At 48.0% G+C, this 17694-nt stretch overlaps 1 protein-coding gene across 6 annotated transcripts in view; it reads right to left on the bottom strand.

Moving 5' to 3' along the window:
- Positions 1-17694, bottom strand: part of LOC149342205 (neuroligin-4, Y-linked-like) — a 346207-nt gene that overhangs the window by 19078 nt on the left and 309435 nt on the right. For all 6 annotated transcript variants that reach the window (XM_089544495.1, XM_089544492.1, XM_089544494.1 and 3 more), the window contains 3 exons: positions 16083-16456; positions 8095-8600; positions 4102-4214 (listed from right to left, as the gene is read on the bottom strand). In XM_089544495.1, coding sequence (XP_089400621.1) covers positions 4102-4214; positions 8095-8600; positions 16083-16456 — 993 coding nt within the window. The remainder of the gene's footprint in view (positions 1-4101; positions 4215-8094; positions 8601-16082; positions 16457-17694) is intronic.

The following is a 17694-nucleotide window of genomic DNA, read 5'->3' as shown; positions in this document are numbered from 1 at the left end:
TCACTCACTCACTCACTCACTCACTCACTCACTCACTCACTCACTCACTCACTCACTCACTCACTCACTCACTCACTCACTCACTCACTCACTCACTCACTCACTCACTCACTCACTCACTCACTCACTCACTCACTCACTCACTCACTCACTCACTCACTCACTCACTCACTCACTCACTCACTCACTCACTCACTCACTCACTCACTCACTCACTCACTCACTCACTCACTCACTCACTCACTCACTCACTCACTCACTCACTCAGGCTGTGAGTTGAATGAATTGTTCTCAATCTTTTACACGCAACTGACCGTGTCTCTCTTGACGGGGCCCACTAATTTTCCTGCAGAACATACCTGTTAAGCCAGCATTTAAAGTCCTTCACTGCGCTGTCATGCAACACCTGAAATCTGGAAACACGAAACTAGAACCATGCTCAGTGAAGCAGAACTTGTAAAGACTTAAGCATGGAGAGTGCGAAGCTTTCTCTAGGGGCGCGCCAATTTCACGGAGAGATTCAGCCTCTAATCCACGAACGTTCTGAAGCGCGATACGATCAGGAACAAAACAGGTGCATCGAATCAGTTGTCATCGCTTCCGAAGCGAAAAAAAAAGAAATAAAACACGATGTAACATCCCGGCTCCATTGTCTTTACATCTCGAGCTTCGAGGTGCCTAATAAATAACCGGGCCCCGAGCCATCCGAGACCGAGACTCGTCAAATTCTAAAGCCTGCGCGCTCGAGCTCTGGTTCTTTGACGCGTCAGATTTCAGCGCTGAAAGGAAAGATGGAAAGGAGGTTGCCATTTGAGCTACGCGCGCGGGGTCGCGCGACGGAGACTTATGTAACGTGAGCTCGCGATGGAGGGCGAACGCGCAAATGCGCGAACGAATGGAAAGAAAGGAGCAGTCACGGTTCTTTCATGCTCGAGGAAATCCAGCACATGGGTAGTAGTACTCTATTTTGAGGCAAAATGTGTTTACAGTTGTTTTGTCCTTTATATACACATGTTTAGTTTCGAAACACGGAACGAGCCACCAAGCAAAAGTTTCTCATGCTCGTGTGATAGAGAGGACAGCTTAATAACGTTTGTTGAACTTGTCAGAATTTCATTTGAACTGAAACGAACGTGATTTTATCCCCGGAAGTATCAACAACGAGGGGAACAGGAAGATATGTAGGAAGACGGCAGCTTTACGGGTGTTTCAGACCATCGTTTTTTCGTAACTAACCTGTTTTCACGATGAGAGTCACAACCGTTTGACCTCCACGCTATGTAAACGTCGGCTATAGTCGTAGATTTGTTTTCCCGTGCGTGACATTGGTCGCTATTTGGATTGAATTTCAATGAACGGCGCCTGTCGTGGGAATCAGTGGCAGTTCTTTTCTTCACAAATGAAACATATGTCGGAGTCTCGAGGAAAAGAATGGATGAGAAAAATGCTCAAGCACGGCCATTCGACCTCCCTATGGGATATCCTTATAGAGTGGGCCATCCGTTCACAGCGCCATTGACCAGTGTTTCCTATCTCATTTTAGGTGGACACATGAACAGCGCTGGGAGGAAACTGGTGAAGGAGAGGGAGTTAAAAAAAAAATCTTTGTCGTGATTATTGCTTAAGGGTTAGCTGGCTTATCTTTCGCCTCCCTTCAGAGTGAAGAAGGCACAATGGTGAGTGGGAGCACAAAGTACACATCCACCAGAGCGCTCACCGCGACTGCTTAAATAAAATCGTCATGGCTCAACAGGCATATGCAAGTTTTTGATCAGGACAGTGTGTGGCGCTACTGGTTCGACGTACAGCTATCGGCGTACAAAAACTAAGGCAATATAAGCCGTCCTAACTTCATGATGGGAACTAACGTGTTAGTAAGTTCTGTGCACAGTCAAAATTAGGAGAGCACCCAAATGCTTTACAGGTGAGCCATATTTAAAAGAAAGAAGTACTGAGTTCCTTAAAGGGCAGCTGGCCAGGTTTGCGCATTTTAAATAGACAGACCCAGTGCTTAGATTGGGCTGCTACAATCGCCAGCAAAATATTAGAGCCATGCGCGCCCTGTAAAGCAATGAAGATTCAAATTAAAGCCTGTTCGCGCTTTATTTCGACAAAGTGAACCTCCTCATCCTCAGCAGTGGAAAGGCTGTGACGCTGCTGCAAACTGGATTTCATTGGTCGATCGTTCTAGCTCACGTGCGAATGACGAACAATGGCTTGTTGCCGTCACTCATTTTCGTTGCACCGTTCGTTTTTGCACACATGCAAAAAAACAAAACAAATATGCAATTTAGTTCTTTGTCCTTGTTCATTTATGTCTCCGCTTAGTATGGGTGCTACTCTACCCTTCGTTTGTCGCTCACGCCCTTCATTTTACCCTGTGAACGCGGACGCATCGTATCGTCAAAAATTGGAGTGGACACTTAAGCTCAGCCTTAAGGGTATGAACGCGATAACGTAACGGGTTAATTCTCATATATGCTGAAGGTCATTCTCCACTTTACATTCATAGATCCCTGGGAGTCCCCATACCGCTCCTGGCGCTTGGTGCAGCGGTTAAACGGTGCTCGACTGCCTTTGGATATCAGGTGGTGCCCCCGGCGGAATTTGTGCGATGCGTGTTGCTCTCGGGAAAACAAACGCTGGATGATTTTGCCAGGCTCTGAACCTTCGGATTAGTGCTTTCGCACTAAAAGTTGGTCGCGCGTTTTCGTGACCCCCCTATACTATACCTGGTTGCTTTTTTTATACATCTTAAGAATGTTATTTTTATTAATCCACCTAATGCAAGCCTACCTTTTTCCCGAGCCTTGTGAGTAGCTAAGGCTTTTATGCTTGTTTTTCAAATAAGGGTAAACTGCGTGCCCTTTTTTAGTTTTTCTTCTTGTGTCCCGTTTCTTTCGCGTAGGTTTTTCTCGTATGCATTAACTCGCCGAGGTTTCAAACTTGTTTCACCGTAATGGGAGATATATGGTTGGACACAGAGAGCTTTTGGTGACGCTGGAGTCATTTTTCTTTGTGAACAGTTGGGCAACGCCTTCTCTCTTTCGGTGCAAGCTGCGGTGCTCTCTTCGCGGCACTTCGCAGCAGTTAGCTCACTTTAGCAGCGGGAATGATTCGAACGCCTCGGTTCGTTTACTCGCAGCGATGTGGCGCCACTTAAGCGTAGCTCTGGCTTACGTCATAGCACCAGCTCTCGTCATGACTGCCGTGACTGCCGGATGCTTGTCTATAAAGCGCCTCCTCGCAAAGAAAAGAGAAAGAGGACAAAAATTCGTTCGCCCATTTCTCGCGGTGTGCCGCCAGTTATTGAGTTCACTCCAGAAATGGAAGAGTGAAGAAAAAGTAGTAGGAGAGGGCTTGATTTGCCGAAGCCGGCTGCACTAGACTTTCATTTAAATCAATGAGCCGTTGCCCTGCGAATGCACCCCTTTGGCCCAAAGTAACGGAGCAATAGGATTCTGCTTCTCAGCCGTGTAACGGAGCCGTTACGCACCTCTAAAGACAGAAAGGTGTCAAAACGTGAGCACAAGGCCTAACTTAACACAGATTCAGAGCTTAAGGGCTGCCATAAGTGCCTCGCTACGCGGCTAAGAAACAAACCACCTCTGCCCGGTTACTTTTGGTAAAGACGGTACCTGCAATGAAATGTATTGAGCAAGTTTGTATGCGACGTCCGAAGGCTATCGCGTGCTGTACTATATATCACAAGTTGCTAGAACTGCACTGGAAGATGCAGCTGGTGTCAGCAAATCAGGGACCGAATTTTCACATAGCAGCTGGCGTTAGAATGGGGCTTGATTGGCTGGTACTCTTGCTATCGTCCATCTGGCCACCATGATTGCCCAAACGAAGTGCTTGAGTCATTCATTAACGGTTCTGACTTGCGAGGAGCTTAGTGCATTCAGCGCATGCTTTGCTGGCGCCCGCTGTAGCTCTGACGTGCACAGTGTACGAACAAACGGGGAGACAATATACAACCGCTGGCGTGCGTCAAGCTTTCAGCGGCTTCACAAGAGTAAATGGCCATTTGGTCCGCGAGGTCACTACGCGTGTTTTTTTTTCTCTTACTGGGCGAATAAGGTGGTTGGTGTCTCTTACCTAAGGTGAGGTATCGTTGGTGGACGGGGTCATAGGCAGGCCAGGCGACCTTTTCCCCGCGGCCGCCTTTGCCCCGCTCGGACTCCGTCTCCGTCAACGTGAAGTTCGGTGAACTGCAAGGGTCATCATCATCATCAGCCTGACAACGCCCACTGCGAGTGTAAACGCCTTTAAAAGAGAGCGCACAGAGCGAGCCACGTATAAATCGCTGCCAATTTATTAACAGGACAAGCTTGCTAAGAAGAGAGCCCTACGGTCATGGTGCTTGGAGTCTATCTTCTTTGTTGCCTATAAGCGTCGAAAACTTGCAAAGACGGTGATACGTGCGTCTTTTATCTTTCTGAGTCCATTTTACACTTAAGCTCCGTTTTTATTTTTTAATATTCTTGTAGGAGCGGCCACAGGAACTGGACACACTGAACAAAACGAAGATGACCATAAAGAAAAAGAAACAGGATGTTCCAGCTTACCCACCAACCCAGCTGCGAGAGGGAAGAGCTTGATTTTTTAGACTGGTTGCTACATCGGAGGATTTGGGGGAGGGGTAGAGAGGGGATTACATAAGCGACTTCTCAAGCAGCTTGCTTGAATTTTGACGGCCTACTATTGTTTTACGGTAACCAGGCCACAGCTGTCCCGTTCTTAAAAGGTTCGTCTTCGCTCGTTTACTTTGGATCATCTCCGGCTCCCTAGTAAAAATGCAATTCATGGCTCCCCAATGGCTCGCTTCCCCGTAAGCTTGGAGATACCGCAGAAAGGATTGCCTTTCGTTCCAGAGTACAGCATTCAGAAACAGTATAGAAGATATAATCTTCTCGGAAGTCTTTACGAGAGTTTAGATAGTGAGTCGCTGCCATGACAAAAGCAAAAAAAAAAAAAACGACGCTACATACTTAAGGTGCTTTCCTCCAATATAATAGCGCTCCCAGGAGCATCGATTGGATTGGAAAAGAGGGGAAAACTTTCCTTACACCGGTCGTGGTAGCGGGGACATTAAAAAGCAGGTACAAACAAAAAATGAACAACATGATACTAGAAGACGTAGTTTCAAAGAAATGAAGCGAAAATTTCTCGCAGCACTGAGAGAAGACGAGTGAGAACTCTGTAGACAGAAACCAAGTCCTTGCGCAAAACGGGAGGACACTGAAGAAAAAGCCTTAAAAAGAAAACAGTGGCACGTGCAGAAAGCAAACACAGCGAGAAGGAGGTATCGCTCCGAGATTGAACGGAGGCTGCCGGATTGAATAGCGAGCTGCCGGCGCTGCTACAAAGAACCGCCACTCGTTGCAGCAAGCGAAGCCAGCTCGAAGACAACAAACCGATAGAACGCGCACAGAGAAAGAAAAGAAAAAAGAGAGAAGAAGGAATGAAGAAGAGGCGGAGGCTGCCAGTGGAGAAGGATTGAAGAAATTGCAGGATGCCCCTTTTCTTCCCGCTCGATGTACCGTAGAAATTGCCAGTGGAGAGAGTGAAGATGCAAGCAAAAGCGATCGGAACGAGGCTGAATACAGGCACATGACAAACCGGGGCAGGCGACGCCCTGCTTCACTTTGGAGGGAGGAAGAAAAAAAACGTGAAATCTTTTCTGTCGTTTTATTGCTCCCTGTTTACACTTCTAGAATGCACGTTAACATCGATCACTCTCAACTTCCTCTCCGCGAAGGCACAGCGGCTGGGATATTGCGCTATTGAGTTTGAGGTCCCTGGTTCGATAACCGACCGCGACGGCCGCGTTTCGATGCAGGTGAAACGCAAGAACGCTTGTGAAATGTGATTTAAGGGCAAGTTATACCACTACAAGTGGTCAAAACGAATCCGAAGTTCTCAACTCTGACGTCCCTTCAAAAAGCAGAGTGTAGCAAAATATTGTGTACGAATATCCTTTCTGATTTTACGAAGGTTCACTGCTGTGAAGGATCAGTTGAAAATATCTTTTTTTTTTGTGCGCTTGTAGGTCAGTTTGTTTGCACACGGGAACTTTTGTCATAGTAGAAAAAAAAACGAAATTTGGTATTGGAGTTGAGATATTTTTAAACATGTGATATTCCTATAGAGAAACATTGAATAAATAGTACGGTGTCCATTTTTTTTAAGATTGGTACACTACAGAAATTATCAATGAAAAAAATTACGACGGTGCGAACAAAGACGCATGGTGAACTGGGGATTGTAAAGCTTTGGTCTAATTTAGAATGAATCTGATACGCCGTGCCATTTTATCGCTATTCTGTCACAATGAGGACAGTACGATAATTAATGTCTCAGATTTATGTGCTGGGTTTCTGCAGAAATTATTCCACTGAAGAACTAATTGCTTGATTTTCTTAAGCAATGTTGTCTACGAACGAAACCTGACGGCGTGGCATACGGCATGAAAGTTTGGCGAAGCTCCGAAGTCTTTGGGCAAAACTCAAACTCTTTTACGTTTGTATTTTCCTTGCACACCCAGAACGTTTTGTACGAACAGGAAAGAGATACTTTAAAAACAGAGTGCAACTCGGGGGAAAAAAATAGAAAGGAAGATCAATAGAAGCCACATCAACGGTTTACAGAGCGAAGGCAGAAGGTTCCGTGTCAAAGCAGCTCGGCACACAGAAGAGAACCCAGTATAAAAACTCACTTAGCGATGCCGACGCTGAGTTCAGAAATATTTGTTTATAAGAGAGAGAAATCAGTAGGTTTTTCTTCAAACTTTTTTTTATCCTGTACTAAGTCAAACTGCGCGAACCATGAACGGGATAAGCATGTATTTTTCAGAAAAAAAAAAATTGCTTTTCAGTTATTTGCGAGCGCGAAATCCAGGCGTATCGAGAGTTAACAATGGCCATTTAAACAACTTTGAGAAATTCTATATCTGAGAGAAGCAGCAACAACAACAATAAATCAGAATGGCCGCGACAGAGGCGTTGGCAAATTTCAAGCTGAGACCAAGGAAGAAAGCATTGCTGGGTAACGCGTAAAGGAGCTCCTAGCAAAAACTAACAAACATTCGCGTTATGCTTTGTAAACAAGCGATAGCTGTTTTCATTACGGTTGGAGGGTAGGAGGGGGCAAGCAGTGTAATAGGGAAGTGGACTAACTCTTACGTTGTGCTACGTCTGTAGTGTTTCCTTTTTACTGATACCGTTTCATCGCACGCGTGGCGCAGCGGTTATAACTATACCAGTTGCGAAATTTCCCATAGGGTCCATGTATAAAAAAAAAAAACGGCGGTTTGATGTGCCAAAAATTTGGGTGCTTACGGATTGCCACGCGGCTCGCGGTGAATAACGTACATTGTGTTCAAGGTGCAAATTTCAAGATTGTGGATAAACCACAACCGCCTGCCAACAAAATCAATTAAACAAATGTATTATCGAAAATCCGTACATATAACAGTCTAACAGGTAAATTGAGATAAAAGAAGCAAAAAGGAAAGCTTTTCAGAAGGCAGTGGTGCCATATAGCATTAGCTTTTCTTTGCCGCTTCGAGATGGCGCAGCTATCCGGAAGCACCAGGAAAGTGGCTACTAAATCTAGCCACTTCTTGAAGCAGAGTTTCGCCACACACATCGTGGGAATGCACAACGAAACCAAAACACTTAACTGTATCCAACCCGACATATGAGCAGTGGGAGGTGGCCCTGACCAGCGATACCCTGGATCAGCAACTTAAGTTGGTTCAGCAAGTCCGTCGGTCAGCTAAAGCCAGTGGCGCCTTCGACTAGGGGTGCCACCCAAGTTGCTCGAGCAGTCGAGCTGTAACCCTTTCCTACCGCCCTCACTGAGCGGACATCTACACCGACACCCCTATCTAGTACACTATATCGTGGATCAGGGGGCCTATGCCATTAACAGCTATCGCTGGAGAAATAGAGAGGGAATGCCGGTTAGTGAGGGCAGCTACTAGCCCATGTCCAAAAGAGCACAAGGGTGCCAGGCTGCTTGGAGAGAGCGTTGAGTGCTCCGTGCTAATAACACCGCCAAGTGGCGGGGCAGGTGTCGACCACTTACCCCGTGCGGAAGAATCGCACCCAGTAGGACATGGTGGTCTCGGACAGGGCGGCCTCCTGCTTGCTGTAGTTGCCGTAGAGAGGCGCCCCTGTTCCCAGCAAGGGAAGGCCCAGCACGTAGGGCAGCTCCTCGCCGTGCACGCAGCCGTTCTTCTGGGCGAATGACGATTCGTCCGAATGGTAGCCGAACAGGTAGAAGTGCGTAGTGGCCACGGGACCACCGCCGCCCTTAGACTGCTGCTGTGCGGAGCCGACCCCTCGGGCTGACGACGGTGGCGCCCTCCTGGCTGCCGCGGCGGCCGCGTGCAGCGTGCCAGCCTCGACGACGGGCGCCACGACGAGCGCGTCGCTCAGCGCCTCGGCCGTCTCCTCGAGGATGCTGGCCGGGTGCTGGACGGAGCGCGTCCAGTCCGTGTACTCGTTGACCACCGTCAGAAAGATCTCCTGCTGGTGGAAGCTGTACAGGTTGCGAACTAGCGTGCGCAGCAACCGGTCCCGTCGGTCCACCTGCGCCAAACGCCGAGCATTTTGAATGAGGCACATACTTGCGACTTTAAAAATGGAAGTATTGTTTACACGCGGAAAGAAAAAAAAAAGATCTTGACACGGACATGCACACGGGAGTTGGCGAACGTTGAAGATGATGTACACTGTCTACTACCTTCCTTGGTCGGTTCAATGGACCTCAGAAGTCATTAATATGTGCATAGTCTCTGTCATAAATATACGTTCCTCAAGGTTTCCTTCTGGGTCATGCAGTGTGATGCAATGCGAAAATTGCCGTAAAACTCTGCAATTTAACCACGCTGGGACGTCCGGTGGCAGACATCATCGCCTTTAAACGATTAATAATAATAAAGTGATATAAAAGTTAGTAGTTATTTCTTCAAGGTATACATATACAGCACAGAGTTGAAGCTAATCATTATTTTAGAATGAGTAATTCTCTAAGATTCTGCTTAAAGACTAGAGCTTCAAGATTTTCACCGCTAGTCCATCTTGTGTGGTGTTGAGAAGCGTGCTCCTCACCACAATAGTTTACTCAATCTTAATAGCGCCTCTAGAGGGCACATATATTTTCGCGTTTCCTTCAGCCCAAACAGATCTACTGCTAGCAGCTCTTCCACATTCCGGCACGGCTTCAAGGAGCAAGATGAATAATGCGCGGAGATTTGTTGACGTCAAAGCATGCGGCGAGTTTTGGTAGCTATGAGTGGGGTCAGTGCCCTACAATGGCTTTCGATGCTCCAGTGGGCGTATTCATAGACGGAATTTTTTCCAATGTACTCATTTCGGGAAAATATTTCTCTAAGTTATGCAGCATTAGAATGTACTACAGTCAAACCCTGTTATATCCAACTGAATAGAGACCATGAAATAGTTCGATATATTCATAATTCAGTGTATGAAAAAGGCCATTAGAGAAGTTTATTTATGACCTATTAGCAAAAAATCACCCTAGTGACACGCTTCTTGCAGCGGCGTGTTACCGCCGCTGTGATGGACGCACACCACTCGCTAGGCATTGCTATAGCTAGCCTGCGTCGAATCGAAGTAGCAGTGGATGGTTGTTTGGAACTAAAGCTACTGCCTATCATAAGGTGTCTAATCATGTCAGCAGTACAACTATAAGTAGAATAATGGCTCATTATCAAATTAAGGTTCAGTTGGTTACCGCAACGCTTTCGGCAGCAAAGCGAACGAAGCATCCCCAGCGAGGGCCGTCGCTAGGCTTTAGTTAGCTAGGCTGGCTTCAATGCATGAGAGCGATATGTGGAGAGGAAAATGGGCATAAGAGATCGAAGGCCACCCACAAGAACTACCCCCATTAACTTCATCAAGTGGTTTCACAGTACTAGCAGGGCTAGTAATGCCCAAGTCCGCGCAGCCGACCCTTTTCCGTGATCGAGGAGCGCTATTAGGAGAAGCGCCACTTGCAGACCAGCGACGCGCAGTTCGATATGTCGAATGACTGGCGAAGTTGGAGTTCGATATAGTGCACTACTTTCCTATAATTTTACACAGGTTTTCAAGGGTATAATATGTGTGTTCGATATAGCCAATAATTCGAAATATCCGGGTTCGACAGCATAAATGTCTACCCAGCACGCGAACAGGTATACGTTACTGCAGCAAGTTCTTTGACACAAGAATATTCGCATATCAGCGACGGGAGAAGAAATAGACGCGAGCACTACTTCCACGCACTGGTCTTCGCGCCATCAAACTAGAAATCAAATGCACTATTAGCCAGTCTGCCGCAAGTAAAATCTTCGTATTCTTCTGTACTCATTTGAAATATGTTCCCGTTTCATTCGCCGCTGACACTGCATCCTGTTGGCAAATAAATCCTCACAGATTGCAGCATCATTTGTAAAAATTCCGCTACAATTACCCCGCAATGGATTTGCGTCGGATAAATAATGCAGTGTCGAAGAAAAACAATTCGGCTATCATTTGTAATTTTTTTTCTGATAACTGTTCACATTCCAGTGGTGCGCCATACTGTATTTTCATTTCACTCTGTGCTACTTTATGTGCCGCAACGGTTACCAGGAATATTTTATTGAATATATATTTAATAATAGCTAGGCAAGTAATGGTTGGAATCACGTTAACAAAACTGTGCGTGCACTGCTACGCCAGTGATTGAAAGTCTTTGTGGGGCAGTGTGAATTAAGTAAACGAGAGGTGGTATCCCTCAAGAAATGCGAAATTTTCGATTAAACAGCGGAGATCTCGCAGAGCACTTGGTGAGAGAAAATCGAAGACAGTTTACTGGTTGCATCTTCTCCAGTATATTCCTCTCTTTGTTAGTTATGTTTTCAGCACTCTTCTTGCTCGTATCCACCGCAGAACGTTGAGGCTAAGGTAGCAGGCTTTTATCGCTCTTCCCTAATTTAGAAAAGCATATATAATACAAACCTTGCGACTACAGCAAGGCTAGGAACTACGGAACAAAGTCCCTTCGACAGAGGGTTTCACGTAACGCCTCTACTATCTAATAAAATTGTCTTCTTACTTTTTTCTCCGAGAGAGAACTACCGTTCATTCATGCAGCTCAAAAGCTCTCGTAGAGCCAGAACGGCTCGCTTACATCGTATAACTGCTCATAGCTCCCCGGAGCGTTATTAATGCTGGCTCGGCAAAAAAACCGCCGAGCAGCCTCCCGTCCTACATTCCCCTCCTCCCTTCCATTTCCCTAGCGCGCAGCACTTGTTCTCATCCATTACCGCGGTCATTCCAGCAGCGAACCCAACCTTGCGCTCCTGTATATTTCCCCAGCCCCCGAGGCCCACGTCGGCCTCATTCCGAAGGTGTGGTCGACGTCGTGGTACACGTCAGCCCGCCGCTTGCACCGCCAGACAAAGCGTTCCCCGCTCAGCCCGAAGGGCAGCTACTAAAACAATCCCAGAAGATGGGGAGGGGGCCCGGGGCCACTAAATAACTCCCGAGAGAGAGGAACGGCGGACAAACGGAGTCCGACAAGCGCTTGCAAAGCGTCGCTGAGGAGAAGTCTTTTTCTCGCCTTCTTGCTCTTTTCTTCTCGGCACGAACAACAGTGCTTCGCTTTCCGCTTCTTCTTCCGGATACACTCTCCGAAGGGCAGTCAAGGAAGAGAGAAAGAAAGATATTGAAAGCGCCAGCGGCTCCCAAGAGCACGAGAAACATGTAAGTCTAAGCGCGGAATCAAGGAGGAGAAAACAGCAAGATAATAAACCAACAGGAAACGAGGAAGGGAACGTCAGACAAATGAAATACAAGAGAAAAGAGGAAAAAGCGAAACAATGAAAGAGAGGCAGAGAGAGAATGGAAAGAATGTGCTTGGTGGGTGGCAGCAGCTTTTGCCGCAAGGACCGACGGAGCGATCTGATTTCTCGGGTACCGAAAGGATCGAGAGGAGAGGTGGACCGGGGACGAAGAGAGAAAGGAGGAGAGGAGGAGGAGGAGGAGGAGGAGGAAGTGAGGGGGAGGCGTAGTGCTGCCGGCGGGCGCAGAGGCCAATTTGTAAAGCAGTAACAAGAGCACCAACAGCGGAACTGGAAACAAACCGGGTCCAATCACACGCACGCCCGCGCGCTCTGGAGACTGACTGCCACCGAGCTGTAATCAGTACAGGGGACACGGAGGCCAGATAGATTGCCGCGATCGTTACAACGCGAGGGAAAACGATAGGGAAAGGAGAAAAGGAAGAAAGAATAAGAAAAGGAAAGAGAAAATAGAGGAGGAACAGCATGAGGGGCCACACATGCGTATGCCGACAATAACGCGGTGTTCACCTACCCGGCTTCTGTCCCTGGCGAGCTTAGGAGCACATTGCTTGCTTAGGAGCGACATAAAAGGAGGTACGAACGAGACGGCGCTCTGTTCGCGAGCGTATGTTTATGGAAGCGTCGTGAGACGTACACGAATGCGCCGCATGAAAGCAGCAGCAGCAGAAGAACGAGGATACTTTTCCGGCTCCTCGCAATTCGACGACTCCCGAAACGAGCAGAGTGAGCGCGCCGCTGGTCGGATGAGGGCGTGCTAAGCCGCACGCACAGCGCCCTCGGGCGCACCTGCGACCCCGGCGGTGGCTGAGGTGAATAACGGGACGCAATCAGGCTCCGTCGCCGCGGTGAGGAAAATCACGGATGCAAGAAAGAAAGGAGGAAAGAGGGACGACGCACGCGCAACGAGCTTCATCCTCCCGAGTTATCCAAAGTCGAGCAGTCCTTCCCTCCCCCGAGGCGTTGCAACGAAGATACGAGGGGAAGGCACTCGAGGGAGCGTGTGCCTGTAACCGGGCGCCCTCCCCCAGCGTGGTGGCGGTGCTTGCCCGCAGGCAGCTGGGCTCGTCGTTGCTGGATGCTATCGCTGTGGCGAACGACGGGCAGCAGCATGTCGCTGCGGCGCCCGTGGAAGTTGTCCCCTGTTCCAAGAACCACTCAGGCGTGGGAGAGATGTTGCTGCAGCAGCAGCTCGTGTGTGCGTGCGTGCGCGGTTTGCGCGCAGCAGAACAGCGCAGCGCAGCGCTTTTCCCGAAGGCGTGAAGGAGCGCGTTAAGCCATTATGCAAACAGCGCGTGCGCCGTTGCGGGGACCCGAGCAAGCGGCAGATTTTGCCTGTGGTGCCGTAGAGATGTGGGAGAAAAAGGCGTACTCCGGGATTGTCACCGAGAGGTGAATCCGTTTTATTTGTGTGTGCGCGAAGAGCGGCTGCATTGCCTTACTTGCTTTGTAGATTACGCCAGTTTTGAATTTTTGTTTGCAGCTCTACTGTCTTTGAAATGGAAGGCCTTGAAACACTGTCAGATGCGACGTGATGCGAATGTAAAAGAAAAAAAGAAGAAAAACCCTGGGTTTTCTCTTCCTTCGTGCTTATTTGAAGGACGGCTACTTGCCGCTGCATTGAGTGAGGATTCTTTCTGTGCAGCTAATTATTTTGTTTCTATTCGAGAGATAGTCATCTTTTGTGACGTCTGAGTGGCCGGCTGCGTTATCGGAGGCGGGGATGGGCAGCGGCAAGGAGGCATATAAAGAACAAAAAAATTGTTTAGAAATGCCACTTCTCCATATCTAAATGGGTTTAGTCTAAAGAGCAACCACACAGTCATGCAAACGGAATATCACATTGTACACATAGGATAAAATGAAGAAAGAGAAGCTTCGGGGCCTGATCTAGAAAATTACCTGTGGAAGGAGCCCAAGAACAGCGTCAAAAATAAGAAGGGTGCTTCTAACGCGCTTGTGGAACATGTGGAATCTACCTTTAGCATGAGATCGGTTGGCAAGAAGCATCCATTATCGCAGGAGAAAGCACCTGGCTCTTACGGCGGTATCTTGAGTCTCTGACAATCCAAACAACAGAAAGAACTCCAAATCGCAGCGACCGCAATCTTCCGACTATGTACGCAAGATTCTTTTGGCGATTGCTGAGACCATCTTGAGCTGCGTGTTTTGTTTGTTTTTTCGTTTCATAGGAAAGGTGTGTCTCTTTAGCTAATATCGTGCCTGGGGAAAATATTCACACTCCCCATCATAACACACTTCCCCCTTCACGCCTTCCTCCCCATCATCGGGCCTTACTCCTCGGAGTGAATACCCTATTTAAACCCCGCGATGACGAAAGTTTTGCCCAGACGAAGAGAAGCCCTCTTGTCGAAACGTTGCCAAGCACCCGAGCCCTTCCCCTCCCTTGCTGACTTTGTGAGTCAAGAAACCATCTGCCTGCCCTCTACCATACCATGCCATACATACCATACCATACCATACCATACCATACCATACCATACCATACCATACCATAGCACACCATACCATACCATACCATACCATACCATACCATACCATACCATACCATACCATACCATACCATACCATACCATACCATACCATACCATACCATACCATACCATACCATGGATTTTGTCACTTAGAATGTCTTTTTCAGGCTAGAAAAGACATTTTGGCGCGAACATTGCTAATTCGGGTTGGATTTCGTGGCAACGCCCATGCACCTGGAGTCACGTAACGCAATCATCAGTTAGTAACATGGTCAAAATTACCATGCGAATACGAAAATTTTCAGGACATCAATAGCCGATCTTGACTGACCTTGCTTATGAAAGCCCTGCCCCGCGGCGTTTCCCAACATACACATTCGGATATTGGTTATTCTATCATGCGACATCAATTGTAGCTTTCGTTTGTCCTTCTCTTTCCTTTTTAGCTAAATGCTTTTACTTTTTCTTTGAACAAAAGGAATACCCTTCTGTAATTATGGGTGCAGAATAATTGTCGCCGTGCAGGCACCTAAAAAATACGTAATTTGGTATTGATTTCTGCATTGTTCCTCTACTATTCTAACCATATGGTGCTGTCGCGACCGCAGCATGACCCAAGTACATATCGTGACTTCAGCTATCATAGGTTTGTTCTTGCCTGGATCGGCTGTCTTTCCGAGTGTAAAGTTTACTATCTGTGATTACGCAAGGTGTTTATTTGCCTTGTTTGGCGCATTATATAGATGCCTAGATACGTAGATTTAATGGAGACATACGGGTTGGTTAGTTGGTTGGTTTATGGGGTTTAACGTCCCAAAGCGACTCGGGCTATGAGAGACGCCGTAGTGGAGGGCTCCGGAAATTTCGACCACCTGGGGTTCTGTAACGTGCACTGACATCGCACAGTACACGGGCCTCGAATTTCTCCTCCAAAGAAATTCAACCGCCGCGGCCGGGATACGTGTATTTAAATACCTTGTAGCGAGGGTTTGTGCATACATACAGAGACTTTGTTTCCATTGGCACTTTTTTTGTCCTTTATCAAGTTGTATCTCCGCATTTCTAATACTCCATTTTATCTTCGCACTTCTAATGTATACTTTGCGGCACTCCTCGTTTATACATGTGCTCGTTGTTGCCACTAAAATTTCGGTGCAATTACTCGCAATACATGACCGGTGACAGCTGCTGCTGCCCAGTACACTGGAACGAAGGACAGCGTCGTTGAGATTTTTTCCTGGCCGTTCCATATGTGCAAAAATGTCAAGGTTCTTAAACGACAAAGATTCATTAAAATATTTGTCCTGCATACTTGCTAATTTCGTGGCCTTTACGTTTTTAATATCAGCGGCATGCAGAGCTTTGCTGGTTTCGGACTGTTATAGTTCTAGACTTAGTGTGATATTTTCTTTATTTATTAAATACGCAAAAACACGGAAGCATTGGTATCAGTTATGTCTGCCACCGTTTTTAAGACATAAGAATGGATTATATTATTTAAAAAAATACATATTTTACTTGTATAGACAGTGCATAGCGTAAACTAATACGCAATGGTAATGCAGTTATTATTCTTTCGTTTGATCCCTCCACAAATTCTATGAGGAGGCCCCTCTGCAACATGAGCCCCCCCTCCCCCTCCCCCGAGCAAAATTTCTGGCTACGCCACTGGGCATGACATGGCATACTACGCCACACACGCGTGCTCAAGGGCGCTCACCCACCTCGAATCCGTGCTTCTCCTCGTAGGCAGTGAACAGGAAGTACGCCTCGAAGCGCACCACGCCGAAGAGCAGGTCGTAGTCGGCGTACGAGGAGCGCGGCGAGGCCATCTCGTGCCGGGGCTCTCCGGGCACCACTGTGCCGTCCACGGTGGGGCCGAATGCACTCAGGTGCTCGGGCACCGCGAGCGGCACGTCGACCAGCTCGCGCACGGGCCGGTGGCGCAGGCAGTCGCCCAGCGCCGCGCCGCTGCCGGACTCCGGGCAGCCCAGCGCGCGGCCCACCTGGCGCGCGTAGCGCACCGCGTCGCGTGCGATCGCCCACGGACTGAGCGCCGAGCCGGACATCATCACGGCGCGCTGGAACAGCCCGTTGTCTGCAAGATGGAGAGAAGGGAAACGCAATTACTGAGAGTGAAACTCTGCCCTGTTTGAACACTTTGCCCGAGGCTCCACTGATTATCATTATCACAATCGCAGTCAGAATCAACACCGTATTAATCATCATCATCATCATCATCATCATCATCACTAATGATAATTGCTCAACAAATGCCTCACTTATTTGTCTCCAATTAACGCTGTCCTGCACTAGCCTCGGCCACCTTATCGCCGTAGACGTCTTAATCCCATCCGATCATCTAACTTTCGGCCGCCCCCTGCTACGCTTGCCTTCTCTTGGAGTCTAGTACGTTACCCTTAACGACCATCGAATGTCCTTACTTAGAAGTTTAGTGCGTTATCGTTTGTCATGTCTGTTGAGCCGCAACTCGGTGCCGTTGTATAGACCTTTTTCAGGTGCGCGCGGCCATCTTTCGACAGCAGCGCCGCCTTGCGTCTGGCCGATTTCTCCGCCATGTTGGCTTGGGTGGCCGCCGCTGCAATACAGGCAGCGAGTACTCGCCGCGCTGTTCAGCCTAATCTGAGTGTTGATTTTTGCATGATTTTGACCTGAAAAGTGTTGCACTGTATGCACTGAGCAGCTGTGAACAAAATGGCCCGTGCTTCGGCGAGCGGCGACGCGGATTTTTCCCTGCAAGTTGTGCTGAAAATCGGCATTGGAAGCGCGCTTCTACGCCAGTGTGTGCAATTAATTTAACGGCTTTCTGGTATCTATAATGGAGACATTTATCAATGCGAGCACGAAACTTGCTGAGCGCTGTTATGTTGTAGTTATAATTATAAAACAAAAACCGCTCCGTTCCGAGCTAACAGCAGTGTTGCTGTTAAGCGCTCAAGTGGTCTGCTCTGCGTTGCGCCGGTGACACGAACAGATTAAAACTGCGTTCGACCGCGTCTTTCACTACATTTTTCCTCTGCACTGCCCTAAAAAACGGTACTTTCTGTAGTGCTACATGGAGAAGGCACCGCTGGAGCGCATAAGCGCACAGAATTCTGTTGCGGCTTTTGGCTTTGCATAAATTTCTTGATTACTTCGTACTAACGGTAAAATAACTGGTGAAGCGTGCAAATGTAGGGTGGTCCACTCTTACAGGGTGAACATGCGAGTGTGTGGCCGCGCTCTTCGGAGCGCCAGTGCATCGGTCGGCGCCGCGCGCGTCGAAACAAAGTGTCGCAGGATCAGAGGAAACTGGATTTGAAGCTTCGCGTCGTC

Source organism: Amblyomma mixtum, chromosome 5 (genome assembly GCF_055824585.1).
Source record: "Amblyomma mixtum isolate Tamu chromosome 5, ASM5582458v1, whole genome shotgun sequence".
In the NCBI taxonomy this organism is placed as follows: Eukaryota; Metazoa; Arthropoda; class Arachnida; order Ixodida; family Ixodidae; genus Amblyomma; species Amblyomma mixtum.
Note: the sequence above shows the minus strand (reverse complement) of the source record. Positions and strands in the feature narration are given on the sequence as shown.